Raw genomic sequence first — 17219 nt, 5'->3', positions numbered from 1 at the left:
CTGATTGACTTTAAATACCTTCTCTAAGTACTTTTTTCCTGCTGGTGTACTGGCAGAGCAAAAAGTAAAAAAAACCCAACAACTTAACTGGATGGTCATTCGCATGCACTAAAAGCACATTTAAACCTTTCTTGTTTCCCGAGATGATCAGAAAAAGAAATTCAGATGAACTTTGCCTTTTGGAACAAGCACCTCCATGCAAAGCTCCCTCTCTTTTTTAGGATAATAGAAGTTGGTACATTTTTTCCATCATTGTTGGAGCTAAAATACATTATTAAAACCCATAGTTCAGCTACAGTGTCGTAAATCACCACCGCTATCCAGGTTCTACATTTTAATTTCACTTCAATCAGAATCAATTATTCCGCTTGCCATTCCCGGCCTCTCTCACTCCGCACCGGGGAAGGAACATCTGCCGGTGACACCGCCGCCGTGGGCTCCACAGGCTGTCCCAGCACCCTGCCATCAGCTGCCGCTGCAGGGACGTCACCCAGTTTCACCACGGTCAGGGAGCCCATCCTTGTTCAGCTCATCCTTTCTACAAGAAAGCTGCACGTAGAAACAAAAATCCCGAGCAGGACAAACGCTTGGTCGCGGCAGGCGCAGGGATCGCCGGCACGAGCTAGGGGCCAGCTTGGCTGGGTGAGCTGCCATCCCCAACCGGGATGCACGGCCATTCCCGAGCCGAAGCGTGCCGGCGCTTAGCCTAGCTGTGAACTTTCGTGACGTGCAGGTTTGGAGGTAGCACACATGGGAACAGATGCAAGCGTAACCACAGGCTTATGTGCAGTGACACCAGTATCATTTACATGTCACGTATACTTAGAAATCTCTCCCGGCAATTGAGAGCGATGAGATCCTGTTGTACAAGGTGCATTGCGTGTCACAACTGAAATTACAAGCAACATCGCCAAACTATGCTTTTAAAAGCTTCTGTAATTTCTCTCTGATTGACAGATTTTTGCAGAAAAGACATGCATTATTCTTACGATATGCACATGCAGGGTAGAAAACAAAGCCCTCGTATTTCCAAACAGTCCAGGCCACGGTTTAACAAGCAAAATAGATGTTGGTTACAGAGCACAGGCAATCCTAACTTGTGTTGGTTTGCCACCCACGCTTAGCTGAGTCATCCCAGTGGCTCTGCATGAGTAAATGCTTACGAACATGAGGACTGCAATGAATTCCTCCCCAGTTCAGAGCTTAAATTCAACTTATTCTGAAACCAACAACTACGACAGCATGGGAGAAAACAGGATGCCCACCCCTCTACCTTTCATATAGCAGAAGAGATAAAGGAGGAAACCAAGGTATGATGAAATGATGTATGTTTCTCATTAAGAAAAGTGACAATAGCAACACACTTTTAAAAAGTCTATTAGAAACAAGACAGAGCCTTGACCCAGACAAAATCTAGCTCGTTCTGAACATGAAGACTCTTCTCAGCAGCAAGTTATGGACAGCGTATTCTCCTAACTACACCCTAGTTTCTTTGGGGTAAGGGCCCGGGTGCCATCCGTCTGCTCTGTGTCAAGCTCCTGGGCATCTTGATGTCTAATGTACATTTATGTTTTACTCTCCCGTGTAAGCAGGGATAAGAAGGGTAAATTTCTGCAGATAGAGGGTCTGGCTGAAATTGCTTTGGGGAGCCAAGTTTGATCACGTAGAGTATGTTCAGAAGTCCTTTATTGGCTGCTTCCATGTCAGGCAGAGGTGTTAGCACCTCTGCCCCATGTCTTGCTGCTCATCATTACCTGCCTGCCTGCGGTTACCACCCTACACTATCTGCAGCCCCAGCTGCTCACCTAATCACTCCAGACTTGTTTCACTTCAAGACTACCTTAGCAGAGACCTGTTATTTAAGCTATTGAAGATACCAGGCTTATTTTGCAAGAACTATGTTAGGGCAACGGTGGCAGCAGTTCTGTCAGAGCGATCGTGACGTGCAGCTTGACGTGAGCCGGGGGCAATAAGCTTTTCGGCAGACACAACCCCCATCAGACACCGATGCATGAACATAGCCTTAGAGCTTGCTCACACATCTCTGCAGTATTAATGACAATATCCAAAAATCACCCTGGTGGGATTGAGCACGGGGGAAAGCTCTAGTAAGTTAAAACAGCAGCAGCAAAACCCTTGTTCCAAAAAGGAACCATACAGATCATTATAGCAATGAGTTTAAAATAGACTGGGCAAACTCCTGCATTTAAGAACCCCTGCAATAAGCTGATGCCTTATCCTCAGTACTCTAAAATTATCAACTGCTTATGCTACCTGCACTACAGAAATGACACACAGTGTCATGTAGAAGTGAAGGAACTTCCAGGAGGCAACAACAGGCCATTTTCTGCTGTTGTTGGCTTGGGCTGGCAGAGCACAGATAAAAGTTCAGACTGCTCAATAGCCCAGAACTCACTTAAAGAGTCAATTGAAGCCATGGCAGAAACATCATCACCTTCTGTGAATGCTGGGCAAACTGCACCGGCGTGGTTTAAAGTTGATTTCTCTTCCTTTCAAATAAAATAGCTTGTGAATTGATTAGAGGTAATAGAATTATTGGATGTTAGCAAGGAAGGGGATTTAAGGAAGATGTAATGACACCATCAAAGCTTTGTTGGGTTGCTTTTATTAGCCTGAATCAGCTTAGAGCAGTCCTGACACTAAGAGGTTAGAGGAAGTCTGTTACAGGCTTGCCTATGGGATGAATGCATAACAAAATCCTCGGGGGGGGGGGAGAAAAAAAATCCCAGAGACACGCACCAAAAAAGAACGACAAGTACAGTACTTTAGCAGGGAAAATTTCCTCAGAAAGGAAGCAAGCAATGAGGCTAGGAGAGGAATAAATGGTGTAGAAATGACAATCGCTCTTCAGTCAGGGCCCATGACTGCACTCACTGCTGATAAGATCCAGCATGTGTCAGTTGTCAAGTGTCTCTTGTCACACTTCAATGTGAACTTTACAGCGAAAGGGGGACAAGAGGCAGTGAAGGGGAAAATGGCACGGCTCAGAAGGACTTGTGCACTCAGTGTGAAGCCATTTCAATTTTATATTCTAAAGGACTTTGTAGGTGATCCCATGAATGCAATTATTCTCACGTAATAAAAGCAACATATGCTAAGACAATTAAAAGATTTTATTATACATCTATTCATTGTATTTAGTTTTAGACAGCAGATAAACCTAATTTGAAACAAGATGTTTGCAAGGCAGGAAGCAGAAATAATCGTGGTCTCTATCTATAAGAACGTTAGTGATTCATTATATTCTTTATATAAAAAGGTGAATTAATAAAACCTTCCTCTACTAACGACAATTTCACCCAGCAAATGAACAACCTAATTACAAAGCTCTCATTAAACCAGCATAACTTTTGACTTACAGTGTCCAGTTTTGGTGAGCGTACATTTAAGTGACTTTATTACTTGTTGGGAATGTCTCTTTGCAGACGTATTCCCCGTCTGACACAAACCTCACACACTCACCCCTCTGCCAAGACGTAAAGGTTACCCCATCACAAATGAACTCCTCCACTTTGAGTAGAGATATACTATTGCCCTGCTGGCCAACAAGCTGAGTTTCTCTAGACTTGCGTTATTGAAAACCAACTTATCAGCTCCAGAGAACAAGCTGGTCTGATCGCTAGTTTGCAAAGTAAAGAAGATTTTGTGCTGTCAGACCAAACCAGGGCTTAGAGCTGCTTCAGAACAAACTTAGCATCAGTGTCAATTTTGGAGAGCGCACACAACTGCGAAGGAAACACTTCTGGGTGGTTTTTGGTGAAGCTCACGGGTGAAGTTTCCTAGCAGACCTGGAGCAGAAGCTCCGGTGGAGCCAGTCAGCGTGGAAGTGAGAAAGTCACAGGTAATTATGGCAAGATTTGCATATGACCGCAGTGACTCCCCTCGTTGAGGCAACTGAAGGGTAAAACGGGACTCTGCTGCTGCGAGCCTACCCGAATGAAGCAGAGATCCAACACTTCACGCATAACAAACATTATTGTGTCACCTAAAAATCTCATATACGCAGCAAACAGCAGTCGTGCATGGGTTCAATCCAGATCGGCCCCACATACCCAGGAGTACCAAAGGCAGATACTGCATGTGAAGAAAATCATTGAGAATCTGGCCCTTTTTTTCTCTTGCCAAATGAGCAATGTTAGAAGACAGTCCCTGTATGATGCCCTACCTGAAACAACAGTCATGGAATGAAAATAAACTGCAGATAAATTCCACATTCACAGAATGAATTTTCAATCCTCTTAACAACCTTAAAACAAGGGAAACAGAGTCAAAGTGACCAGTTGCAAACCAGTTAGCAGCAACCAAAACTTCAGCGTGGGGCTAACAACCTTCATGGCCGATAGTTAGCTCTCTAAATTCATGTGAGAAATACTGTGAAAATCCATTAACAGAAAATAAAAAGGAAAAGAAAAGGGCCTAGGGAACAAGGAAGTAAAAAAGAGATTAAAATGTGCATTTCTTTGGTCTCCTATAGTGTCCTGAGTCAGGTACAAGTTTGACCTATACAGTGAAGTCCATCACCAGAGCATTGAGATGTTCTGTTTGTCCAGTTCTGGTAGAGTAAAATGAAACATCTATTCTGGGACGGCAGAACAGAAGCAGATTTGAGGAGCCTGCTGCACCGTGTGGGGAATAAGCCAGCTCCTGGCACCTCTCCCACGAATTCTGGACACCTGCGTTAAAGCATTACCGCTCTACCTGCTCATAGCATGCCTCGCAGTTGCAACTGCAATGACACGAGTGAGTTTTCTGGCACAAAAGTAAGCAGGACCCACTTGAGTCTCTGCCACAATGTCTGTTCTTTGTTAGAGGTACTTTCTTTTCCTTTGGGTGAGGGTAGAAAAAGAAGTATCAGTATCAGTCACCTGCAGCAGGTACTCCAGCTTGGGTACTGATACTACCTACCATAACTGAGACTTGCTATTGAAGAGAAAAATGGATTGAGACAAAAATTCTTAAGTCGTTAAAATAATTCCCCCTCACTAATGGAGCCACAGTACGACTTAATCATACAACATCACGCATATGAATCCACCACAGGAATTTTCTCTGAGCTGGTTACCGTTCACATATGGAGATACCAGTAAGCTCAGTTTTATATCGTGGAAGTCGGTTCTTTCGACTTGCTTTCAGCAAGAATAAGAAATGATAAAACACAGAGTCAGGAGAGCACCCTGACTTGGGGAGTATCAGATGAAAGTTTCATCTCGAGAAAAGTACCATAACTGCTGAGTGCAGGTTTATAAATACTATTTGACTAATGATTTAGAACAGCGAAGCAAATGGAAAGTGTACCTAAACCTGACAATCATCAGCTAGTTTCCCACTGGTACTTGAATACCTACAAAGTGAAAATATCACCAAAGTTCTGGCTAGCATGAACCATGACTCATTAATAATACAGATATTTATCAGCATCCTGTCACAGATACTCTTAAAAAATAACTGTGAATCCCATGTAGCATAGATCCTTTGCCTGGCTGCTGGTATTGAAAAAGTTTATATCCTATTTAAACTTTGGACTATGATACAATGCAGGAACTCGCTGTTCTACCTTCCTGTCCCACAGAGCAACTCCAGGGGATCCCACTAAATGAAGCCCCCCTTTCTTTACTCCAAGGACCTTTAAACAATACCAAAAGCCAGATTTTCTTCAAAGGTTGTAAACACTTCCTTTTGGAAGCATCTCAAGTGTACACGTTGAACTTAAAATTATTTTTTTTTTATTTTCTTGATGCTGGCAGACTTTTTCTTCCTCTTTTATTAAAGCCACAGTCCTCTACCCTCCTCCCTTGTGGGAAGGGTTTCTTTATTAAAACCTGCATCATTATTCCCTTATCCCCCCTGCTCCCCATCAGCTCACAGGCCTCTACGCTTCCTTTAAAACTAAAAATGTGCACGCGGGTGCAGAAGCTGGATGCAGCGCATACTATGGATCATACCTTAAAGGAAGCAAAAAACTCGGTGCCAACTGACTTTACGCTGTGAGCGTGTGATAAAAAAGCAGAGTCCGGTACTAATGTTCCACCTAGGTCTTTGTTTGAATATACAGACTTGGAAAGGAAACGTGGATCTCTCATTATTTACATGACAAAAATCTCTTTTTTACTCGGCACTCTTTATGATTATAAAGTGGATATGTGATGTGCGATAATATTTATTAAGAGGTCACACTGCTAGTATTTAGATTTAGTCATATAGCTGTTGTATGCAGCATTTTACCCTGTAAGCATCTTACACAATTGAAATGTATACCACAGCCCATGAACAAATGAGCAGCTTGGTGCATTACAGTATGCACGGATTATATACAGGCATTTGACTTCCAAACGCTGCATTTATTGCTGGAAAACATAGGAACATTGCACAACCTCACTGTATTTTTGGTATGGCTATATCATCTGAGTGCGAAGCAACTATTTATAATGTACTACAACCGCAAATTTTAAAGTACTATGTTAATACATGATCACTGGGTACTAGGAGGGAAAAAAGGCAACACCACCAGGCTTTTTGCATTTTGGTTTGGTTATTTTTTTAATTGGCATGATACTTTGCAAAAGCTTGGCGTTCTGCAGGGCAAAAAATAATAATAATAATAATAAAAAAAATCACCTGATCTTGATGTTGGAAAGGTGCCAAGCCCATCTGAGGTCCAAATCTATATGTACATAAAAAAGCAGGAAGCAGTCTTAAAAGGAAATGCTAATTAGCTTCCTGGGATTTCAAATTTTAAAAGCTTATGTGATTGAATTTATTTCAGCAATTCTTTCTTTAAGGACTGTGAAAATTGGCCCTACAGTTGAGACTTCAAACAAAACAGGATGCAGAAGCAAAATCCCTAGTAATATTGCTTATTGCACTCAATATGATTATAGTCATACATCGAGGACTGATCGATAAAAGAGAATTATACATCAGTATAATGACTATAAAAGGAAAATGACTTCTGGTCAACTTTATCAAAATACTTAGAAAAGCTGGAAGAGTATTAGCAATATTAAATACAGAACAACCAGCGGTTTGAATAAGGGGACAGAAATGGGCTCTCAGTGGCAAGAGTGCTGTGATTTTTCCAGTGGATGAAGCATAAATTAAAATCTTCTGCATTATTAACAACAGTGAACACGTCCTTTGGGGCACAGATAGTAATGAAAGTTCACATTTAAATTAAAGCATGGACACTGCTGAATAGAGACAAAAAAAGTACGGCAGAAGAATATACAGAACATTTATGAAGGACAAGGTAAGGCAAGCACACTACTAATTTGTGAAAGAGTAAATCAGGAGTTTGCAACACCGTTATTTTTATCCATATGATTATCACACCTACAAGACCTAGCTCTGAACAAGTTTGGTTTTAACACTATTGCGTTACACAAAACTTTCAGGAATGCATCCAGTAAACCCTGGATCCAGGATCCAGCCGCTTCGGTAAGGCATCCAGTAAACCCTCACGTATCCAGAACCAGGTGCTTAACAGTTAGCTTTGTGCAGAGGAGCCTTGATTAATTCAGGCATCTATGGGTTCATCTTTGAATCATTGCTTAACAACACTTGTCGTTCCATACTGCTCTCCAGGAGAGAAGTTTATCCATTTCCCCGGAGCCAGCCATCTTGCTAAATGCTACCGGCAACAGCACAAACGCAGGACAAAAGCGTACGTACTGCAGATGGGTTTTCAAGCTGCTACAATATCAATTTAATATTCCTGGAACCATTGGGCTTCATAGTTCAGTGCGTGGGACATCACATATATCACAATTTCAACTAGCTAAAACTCTTCTGGATGTTCGACCAGGCTAGCGGCGTTATGCAAACCGCCTGACAGTCTCTCACCTTGCCCTTATTATGAAATTATGCGTTTGTCATGCTTATGCAGAAGGGCTGCCTTCAGCTAGGGGCTCAGAAATGCCGATTTTAAACACTTTAAGTTTTCATGCAGGTCTTGTTTTATAGAAGTGACAAATGCCAGTTGCAATTGTGCATTTTTAGTTTTTGGAGCAGAGCAAAGTCAGTTTGCTTCCTTGAACTTCCAGAGTGTATGAAATAGCCAAACCACTTAACACAGAAATGGCTTTAGCCCGATGCGGGTGGACGAGACCCTTTCTAAGTGCGTGGTCAGGACCATCAGCCGTGTCCGTATTTACCCTCTCTCTTACCCCAGGATGCACCAAGGGAGTTCAGGGGTTCATAGGTGCTTCTGAGCTGGTGAAGGCAAGACAGGGCATGGCTAGGAATAACATACACCACCCGTAAATTCACTGAGCTTATTTTAATATAAGTTAATGGGATCAACTGAAAGCGTTTTTGTGAGGGGTTACAGGAGACTCGGGTCTAAGGGAAACGAAATCTCTGTACCCAATGGAACCACATAAGGGTGAGACTTCAGAGCTGCGTCTCCATAGGTCCCACAGAGAATTAGGAGGAATTAAAAGTGCCTTGTTTATTCCACTGAACACTAAAGCCCTGACGAGAGACCAAATTAATTTCTCCGGTGGGAAAATCTGCCTAAGGGAACAATTTAGCCCTTAAGAAATATAAATTAATAAAAAATTAGTGCCCTCTGATTGCTTTGCCTGATGATAGACCTTGTGGAGGCTTTAAAAGATGTGGCTGTGCAAATATTAGGAATTTCCAAATAAAATATTTAGGCATTAATATTTTTACTAAAATCCTGTATAGGCAGAATTTTTGAGAATAAAATTCAGAGAAACATAAAAATTAGGGAGATAGGCTTACACTGAGAAACCATTTAGAGAAACATAGTCTGAGGTTACCTTTGCATCTGAAACACCGAATGTGACATTTAAAGGATTTTCCAAAAATTAAGCAACGTGTAAGATCAGGCTTCCTGATAAGGCTTCCTGTGTGAACTGCAATCAGATTCTTAGAAGTTACACTAACGTAGTTTGTTCTTGATTTCCAACGTGTGCATCTTTATTTTAAGGTACGTTTAAACTTGTTTTCACAATGAAGGAGGCCAAGATAGGAATATAGCTTAACATCCGTGTTGTTCTAACATTCGGCTGGTATTTAAAGCTAGTATTTGTTGCCACGAAGCAGCCTTTTGAAAGATGATCACTGTACCTGAAATGTGGATAGTTATAAAAATGGCATTAATTTGCTTAGACCGGGAGATTTTCACAGGAGAGCAACTAGCAGAAAACATTATGAAAATGTCCAAGAGGACTGGTAATTGAGTTGATTAGTATGACCTTGGTTATGAAGGTAATAGAAGAGTGAATGGTGCTTAGACTGAGTTATAACCCTGCTACCTTGCTCGGAGATGTAGTGAGGTATGTAATTTGTTCAGGGTGAAGCCGCGTAGCCTGGCCTCTCCCTGACAGGGTAATACACTCTGACTAGCAGAGCTTGGCCGGCCACTTCTCCTACCCCAACAGAGTAAACAGTGCAGGGTCAGGCGAGGGATGATGAACTGTGGGCTCCTCTCAGCTCAATATGGTAATTTTCTGCTGGCAGACACTTTCTGTTAAAGGTTGCTTTTAAAATTCGGCAAGTGAAAAATAATTTTAAAAAACTTCAAGAACGGAAACTTTCCAGTTTCAGAGCGGAGAATCTACATGCCTTTGAATTAAACTCCAGATAAAACGTATCTTGATTTACCTACTCGCCCGAACACATAGTTCTGGTGTTGCTTTTTAACCCATCACGTTTCAAGCCTGCAGTAACTCCAGAAAGGCTTTAAAAACAGTCAAGGTTTGTCTCGCAGAACAGGGCCGTTACTTGTTCAGAAACTGATTCAGCTGAAGACCTGAATGCGCAAGTCCTTTGATTGCCTTTCTTTCACTAGATTAACTGCGATTATTTAAAGATATTTTAGGTGGCCTCCCTTTATAGGGAAAAAAGGCGCCCAAAACCATTAGACAAATTAGACAATTAGACAGAGAAGGTGAGGAAACACAATTCTAATTGTTATACTTTGTATTCATGCCCCCACTGGTAACCTGGATGTGATATAAATTATCTATCGGGCACCCATAGAATATGCGCTTCAAGAAAAAAGTAGTCACAGAAAGGAATTTTAAAAAGTTCTGCGAGTAGTCTTTAAATACTAAACATCAGAACATATATTTTTTAAAAATCAAGGAACAGACCAAAAGCAATGTCTTCAAAGTCAGCATAATTTAAATATTACCCCTTTCCTTCCATCCCTGACGAGCTGTCTTGCTATTTTATTGCAAGTTTCACAAACGAATAACTGGCCAAGGTTCCCTAGAAGGAAAATGCCTACATAAAAGATTCAATTAAATTAAAATTGCTCAGTTCAGTCTGTGTGTGTCCAAAGCAAACTCTGCTTTACTAAGAAACCAGGCACAGATATTCAGCTAAAAATTGCCACACATTTGACTTGTCATTTCAGACCATATTTTGCTACGAAGTACGAATCAGCACTCTTTTGGTTTCATAGCTATCAGGATGTCATCATATTCCTTTTCTGAGGAAATCTGAGAGGATGAAAGGAGGTGCTTAGGAAAGAATTTTGTATTTTCTCTTAGAAATTAAAAATCTTTCACCACTTCTCATTTACTTAAGTACCATGGAGAAATGGGGTTAGAAATCGATTCAGAAAATAATCCAAGACATCTAAAGAAAACTAGAATCTCGATAACATTCCAAATGTAATCATTCCAGGGGCAGGGGAGCAAAGGCGGTTTCTGTGCGTCCATGTGTTCTGGAGACTTGCAAAAACACAAGGCTCTCTGGAATCAGGTGTAATACATTCGGCTCTCATTTCACAGAGCTACAATCAAACAATATTTAATTCTAAGTATAAACTAACGCCCTGATCCTGAATCATGTAGCATGAAGACAGATTACTGTTGACACTGGAGTCCCAGTGAAATCCCTGGGATATCGTGTGAGCAGAGCAGCCTGCCTGCATGCTACACCGTGCTCAAAACAGTGATGCCGAAACGGCGTTTGGGATATTAATTCACAGTTACCATATTTAACACCGTGGTTTTAATATCATTTCTCCTGTTGTTTTGAAGGTCAGTGGATCTAGATGAAATTTCCCACACTCAAAACAATGTGCACAGTACTAAAGTAATAACGGACTTTCATTTTAAAGTTCTGCCGTTGAACGTTTATATCTTAAAGTAAAAGAAAAACAACTCCAGCCAAGCCTTGAGCTGCTTGTAAAAGTTTGCAAGCTACAAGCAGGACAGATTTACTTGTGTTTTACCAGTCCTGAGCTGACACTAATTATCCCATTGTGAACTTTGGATGAAATCCTTGTCCCGCTGAACTGATGGGAGTTTTGCCACTGACTCCAACAGCACCGGGAGTTCACCCTCTGGCTTAGGCTCCCTGCCACAGCCTAATACTTTCTGCATAATGAGACCCGTAAAGTTTATCTTGAAAGCCAAAAAATATTAGGTCAGCTTGTAATCCCTCTGATTTTTTTCTCTTTTCGGAGGGCCAGCTTGTTTTAGTCAACACTGCAGTCTCTGCTCGGTACTGCTGATGGAAGCTGCTCAGCCATCCTTAAGGGAGCTCTGCCAGGGCGAGCGGCCTCCGCGCAGCTTCAGCTGGCGTATTTAGTCAGCGCTGATGTTAACTTATTAGTATGCGCTACCCAAATTCAAAGACTTTCCAAGGAATTTTGACTGCAGCGGTAGCATTCTGATTTATGAAGCTTGGTTATCGCTTTTAAACCACAGCCCTATCCCCAGCCTGACTCAACTGACAGTGACATGTACCCAACGTGTTTGTCAAGCCTGGCAGGCTGACTCCTCGTCCCCGCAGCAGCTCTCGCCCACGCTGGGACCAGTGACACCCCACTCCCCCGCAGGTGGCTCAGCTGGGCACTTCGACACCTGTCCGGAACTGGCTCCAGCCGTAGGTATCAGTGCAAAAGGCTGCCCATAAGCAATTCATTCCAAAAAAACCAAATCCAGTTTTACAAAACCAGCTCTGTGTAATTGAAGCTTGCACTGCAGCCGCTACTGGAAATCTAGAGAGTTCCAGACAAACCAGGCTTGCAGAAAAAAACCCAAAAGGAAAAACAGAAATCTAATACCAGACATATGACTATATATGTGTACTTGCATGCCAGCACGGATATTTGTTTGCTGCTTCTAAATATGGACGTTAAATGCTCCCTCTCTCTCTACACCAGACCATCAAATTTTCAATAAACCACTTCAGAACATATTTGAACATGCGTACTTAATAGGAGCAAAATGTCATATAACCAAAACATCCTTCCCATGTGGAGACAGAACATTCCCCATTACAAACATACAGCAAACGTAACTAGAGGAGGTATTGGCGGTTACAGAGATCTAAGCAACGGAAACATGCCTGTCTGGAGTCCAAAAGAATTACATTAAAGATGCTCAAGTGTCATTTTAAGAGTCTGTATCTTGACATCAAGCAGCCAAAGATGCTTTCATGGTCTTTCTTCAAACAAGAAGGCAGAAACACAAGTAGGGATTTTCTTTTATGCTCAGCAAGATAAAAACTGAGTATAAACACTGAAGTATTTATTCTCACAGCAATCCCATGAAATGCACTGTTATTCCCATTTTACAGATGAGGAACTGAGTCACAGAAAGACTATCTGGCTCACGGTTTTAAAGGTGGCTTAAAAAAATAAGCTGAGGATGCTGGGTTCACATCCAGTGTTCGAGCCACAAAACCAGCATTCATCCCTCATAATAAGGTCAACTTTTCATTCAGTAACTATGAAGGTGCTGAAGGAATTCAGTAAATCCTTCTTCTGTAAAAGCTGCTAAAAGCTACATGACATTAAGATGAAAACTAGTAAACCTGAGCTCTACTAACATACCCACTCAAGCAGGCTCCAAAGAAAATGTGGAAAATAGGTGTTTCATAGCTGAGGCAAGAAAGAGAAAAACAAAATGTCTTTGCAAATGATTTTGTTTGTGTGAGCACCGTGCTTTTGCTGAAAGACTGGTGTGTGCAAAAAGGGTATATTTTTGGTATGTCAGCTTCAATTACCAGCAATCTAAGAGTGAAAAGCGACAGCCTTCTCCCAACAACCTCCTCCAAAGGAGATGCCCATCAGCCGAAAGCCCTGCTCCCCGGTGTGACCTTTCTTGCTTTATGGCTGGGCATAAGGGCACACAGCCATTTTATTTAAACTTGTTTTGAGAAAACTGCTTGTTAGATGTTGATTTCCAGCAGCCGCTGCCCTCTGAAAAGAATATTCATGGCCAGTGTTTCACTTCGAATGCTAACAGGATCAATTTGAACCCCCCCGCACTCTGTACCTCTGGCTTGTTTCATACATACTCATAGCCATTTACATCATTTTACAGAAAAATGTTTATGAGCGAGGATGCACCTTGTACTGACTGTTGCTGGGTTTATTCCTAACGTGCATGTTAGAGAAGAAAGCAGAAAACGGTCCTAGCAGGCAAGCTGGCTCCTAAAAGAGGCCACGCAGGAAAAAAATCGCAGAGCCTAGAGCCCATCGCACTGCCAGACAAAGCCGTTTCGGCACAGGTTCCACCGTTATACCTAACAGTTTTTATCAGGCAGCTATTAAGAGCACTTCACAGCCTGCTCATCTCCTCACTGTTTTGTTTTCTCTATTTAAACAGAACTTACAGTCTCTCATTTCACTCGCGTGGCTAAAGGGCCCCGTAATCCACTGTATCCTTGGCTCTGTCACTGTGCTTGCTGACCCTACAGTGAGCAGGCTCTGACCACCAAATGCGAGCAGAATAAATTATCGCTGACACTCCAATATTTAATTATGCAGCTGTCAGAGCGGCCCTTTCGAAATTCATTTTAATAAAGTGGGAACTTTTTCCTTTCAAGGTTAGAGTCAGGGGAGTCACCTTCTGTGTCAGGCTGAGGTCTCCACCATGAGCTTTGCATTCTTCCCCGAGAAGCCTGTCACTTGGCCTGATAGAAGGACCAGATAACGGCACCGATGTCTATTGGCCTCCCCCGCCCTGCCTGAATGAACATCCTTCATTTAAACCCACAATAATGAGGACCTCAAAGTCAGGCAGGCAGCCACAAGGGCAGCTCGTCAGGAAAAAAAAAAATGGCTTCTTATTATAAAATTCACTCGATGTTATAGCCGCAATCTAAAAGCAATCATGTTCATCTCACCGTTTTAACTGGTTAACCAGAAATATTTAACATGTTAAAAAATGTGAACGGAAACCAAATGTAGGAAGCCACAGCAGCCTGTATTTATCCGCGCTGAGCTCAGACAAGTAGAGGAATATTGCTTTGTATTTTGCTATGAACCAAGTACCTAACCAGATCTTTTTGCCAAATATTTAGGTAATAAAGCTATAGAATGAAACTCTTCATAAGCGCGTAATACATAATATGTAACGTACACATACCACAATGTAGACAGTATATTGATCGCATGGGCTTTCTAAGACTCTTAAATGAAAAGCTGCTGTGTATACATAGCTACGCATATACATACGTACACATATAAACATAGCCTATTAATACGTACATGAAACAACTCTGTGTAATAAAGTGCTGGTCGTAAGAAACCTTGCCTTCATGAAAACAGAGACTATTTTAAAACGTGGCCTTGTCTCAATTGAATCTCCATATTTGCAGATCCCTGCTTTCTAAACGTTTGATTTTTTTAGTGTGCCACTGGGAGAAAAATAGATACAAGTTTACCACGAACAGCCCAAAAATATATGAGCAACAATGTAGTTGACCTAACAAAGAAGAGAAAGAAAAGCAAGCACAAAAAATAACCTTCATATATTCCAAATCTTCTCGTTTCTATGTGACAACATTTCTAATTTCCAAGTAGCAATGTTAATAACTTTGACTTACAAGCTATATTTCTTCCCCAGGTTCCTATGGTGCTATATAAGCACTGGAGATTTAGCTACGCAACATTTTCCCAAGTATGATAACCCATCTTTTACAAATAGGGAAGTGAAAAACACATGAATTGTTTGTGGGCTGGGAATTAAAGCTCTTAGGGAAGCCCCACATGTCCCAGTTTAAATCAAAAGAAGTTTTGCTAATGAGAAAGAAGTTAATGGGATACCATCCCACATCCCACAGGTGCTAAGTGACCTATCCCAAGACAGAAAGTGTCCCAGGAAAAGAAATTAAAGCTTTTGCAAAAATGTTTTTGACTTAATTTGATCCACAGTGAAGTCACAGCCAAGAGAGAACAATATGACTCACTAGTACAAAATGTTTTATTTTCTGGATTCATTAGTACTAATGAAGAACAGGTGTGAGGTACCAGGGGAAACGCTGTGCGTAGCAGTTCTCCAGCACATTCTCCTGCCCAAGTCATGCCTCAACATTTGGTCTTTCGCACTTTCCCTGCAAGGGGGTGCACTTTGTATCTTCCAAATAATGCACAAATAAATCACGATCCGCAAAGGTAGCAGGAAAAAATATGTAGCGCATAGAAAAAGGGTAAGAGTTCACTCCCAAATTTGCTGGGTTGTGCTATGGAACTTCACATATAAAAATGAAATGCAAATAGCTCACTCACTGGCTGTTTCCAGCGTGAGATCAGAACTTCCCATCAAAACTGAGACTTTTAACCATCATATCCTTCTGATTTACTTGTTTGTCTCATATCCACCTAAACTGGCTAATAACATACATCAGGGCTTATCCTGTCCAGTGTTAGGTACCTAAACAAGAACCTTGGTGTAAATGTGGTTGCTCTTGGCCTCCTTTTGCCAGTGGAGATACCTGATACCTCCAGAGGCTGAGCTAGAAGTTAATTGAGTCGAATGACCCTTTGGTGGTACCCACCACACCGGATCTGTATACAAAACCAAGGGTGATATCTTGTATCTTATGAGCCTTGGTTAAGTAGTGTGAATCTGGGTCTTGGACAGTTATTTATTAGCTGCACGACGTACACAGCCAATAGGGCCCCACTTCCAAGTGGTCTACGCGTGTCTCTGTACTATAAATAATAATAATAACTGCCAGTCTTTTTTTACAACTTGTGCTAAGATTATATCCCACTGTTTTCTGCTTTAAGTCCTCTTGCTTTATTTTTGTCTGTGTCATTTGACTTTGGTAGAGACAAATATTTTGACACATTGCCTGCATTTTGGCCTCGGCATGTACAACGCTGCGTGCATCTTCTCATTGGCCTGGAGTTCACTATAGATGCTTACCGTATGGAGACCACGCTCCAGGAACTGAACGTAAAACCCTAACGCATGAAGAAAATGTATTTATATTCTATTATGAACCTGGGGAAATAAGTACCTTAAAACGTCATTGTTTTCAATGTATTTTAACTGGACAGCTTCAGCTTCACACAAGCACAATACACTTAAAGGTTTCGGATGAATACTTCACTCCAACCAGCACAGTTCACCTCCTGGTGTCGATCCAAACAGATTTGCTGAACCCTACTTGTCACTAATTTTTGCAGTGGAAAAATAATTATAGAACAAAATGTCAGAAAAAAAAAAATACTCCTATCAACCTGGTGTGACATGCACACGTAAACATGCCAAGCATCCCAGCTGAGCAACTCGCAAAAATGAACAATTGTTGAATGTACAGAACAGCAAAGGCTGTGATGCTCGTGCAATAACAGGGAAAGTGCAAATAAATTCTGAGTCAATGAGGAGGCTTACACTAACCTGGCATTGAGAGAGTTTTCAGTCCACAAATTCCTTCACAACTGAGTAGATTTAAAGAAATAAAACTAGATTGAGCATTGCTTTAATACCTGCTGGTGTAGTTTCCCACACTGTTCACTGGCTTGTTAAATATGAAAAAGATTTGCCTTGCAAAGCTGCAGTGAGAAATACAGTCAGAGATGGGTTAATTGTTCACTCCTCGGATCTTACCGTTTTTATTTTGGTTTAAATATAACTTGTTATTATAACAAGAAAACTCCCTGGCCTTGTGTACAAGACTCAAATATAATCAGCGATATCACACTGTCCCTTAATAGAAGGTGCAATATAAAAAAGATCATTTAAGATGCCAGTAGCTTCCCTCCTGACCCTGCCTGGCTGAGAGGCAAATTGCATTAGAAAATGACATGCCATTCATCTCACGAGTAGTTGCAGGAACATTTAGCTAATTAAATGATTAATAAATTTAACACTGCTTTATAATTTCATTTAGCCGTGTTGGAAATCACACGGTGCACTGCGTGTGCACCGAATGAGATTAGGTGGGAGTTGTGGGTTTCACCGGCTGCCCTGGTAATT

At 41.5% G+C, this 17219-nt stretch overlaps 1 protein-coding gene across 3 annotated transcripts in view; it reads right to left on the bottom strand.

The window, feature by feature from the left end:
- WWOX (WW domain containing oxidoreductase) overlaps positions 1-17219 on the bottom strand; it is a 541645-nt gene that overhangs the window by 22809 nt on the left and 501617 nt on the right. The window contains exon 9 of one of the 3 annotated variants that reach the window (XM_075510858.1): positions 6637-6682. The exons of the other annotated variants lie outside the window; for them this stretch is intronic. Within the exon in view, the coding sequence (XP_075366973.1) occupies positions 6637-6682 (46 nt within the window). The remainder of the gene's footprint in view (positions 1-6636; positions 6683-17219) is intronic. 3 annotated transcript variants of the gene reach the window in all.

The sequence above is a fragment of the Mycteria americana genome, chromosome 8 (assembly GCF_035582795.1).
Source record: "Mycteria americana isolate JAX WOST 10 ecotype Jacksonville Zoo and Gardens chromosome 8, USCA_MyAme_1.0, whole genome shotgun sequence".
NCBI classification, from domain to species: domain Eukaryota; kingdom Metazoa; phylum Chordata; class Aves; order Ciconiiformes; family Ciconiidae; genus Mycteria; species Mycteria americana.
Note: the sequence above shows the minus strand (reverse complement) of the source record. Positions and strands in the feature narration are given on the sequence as shown.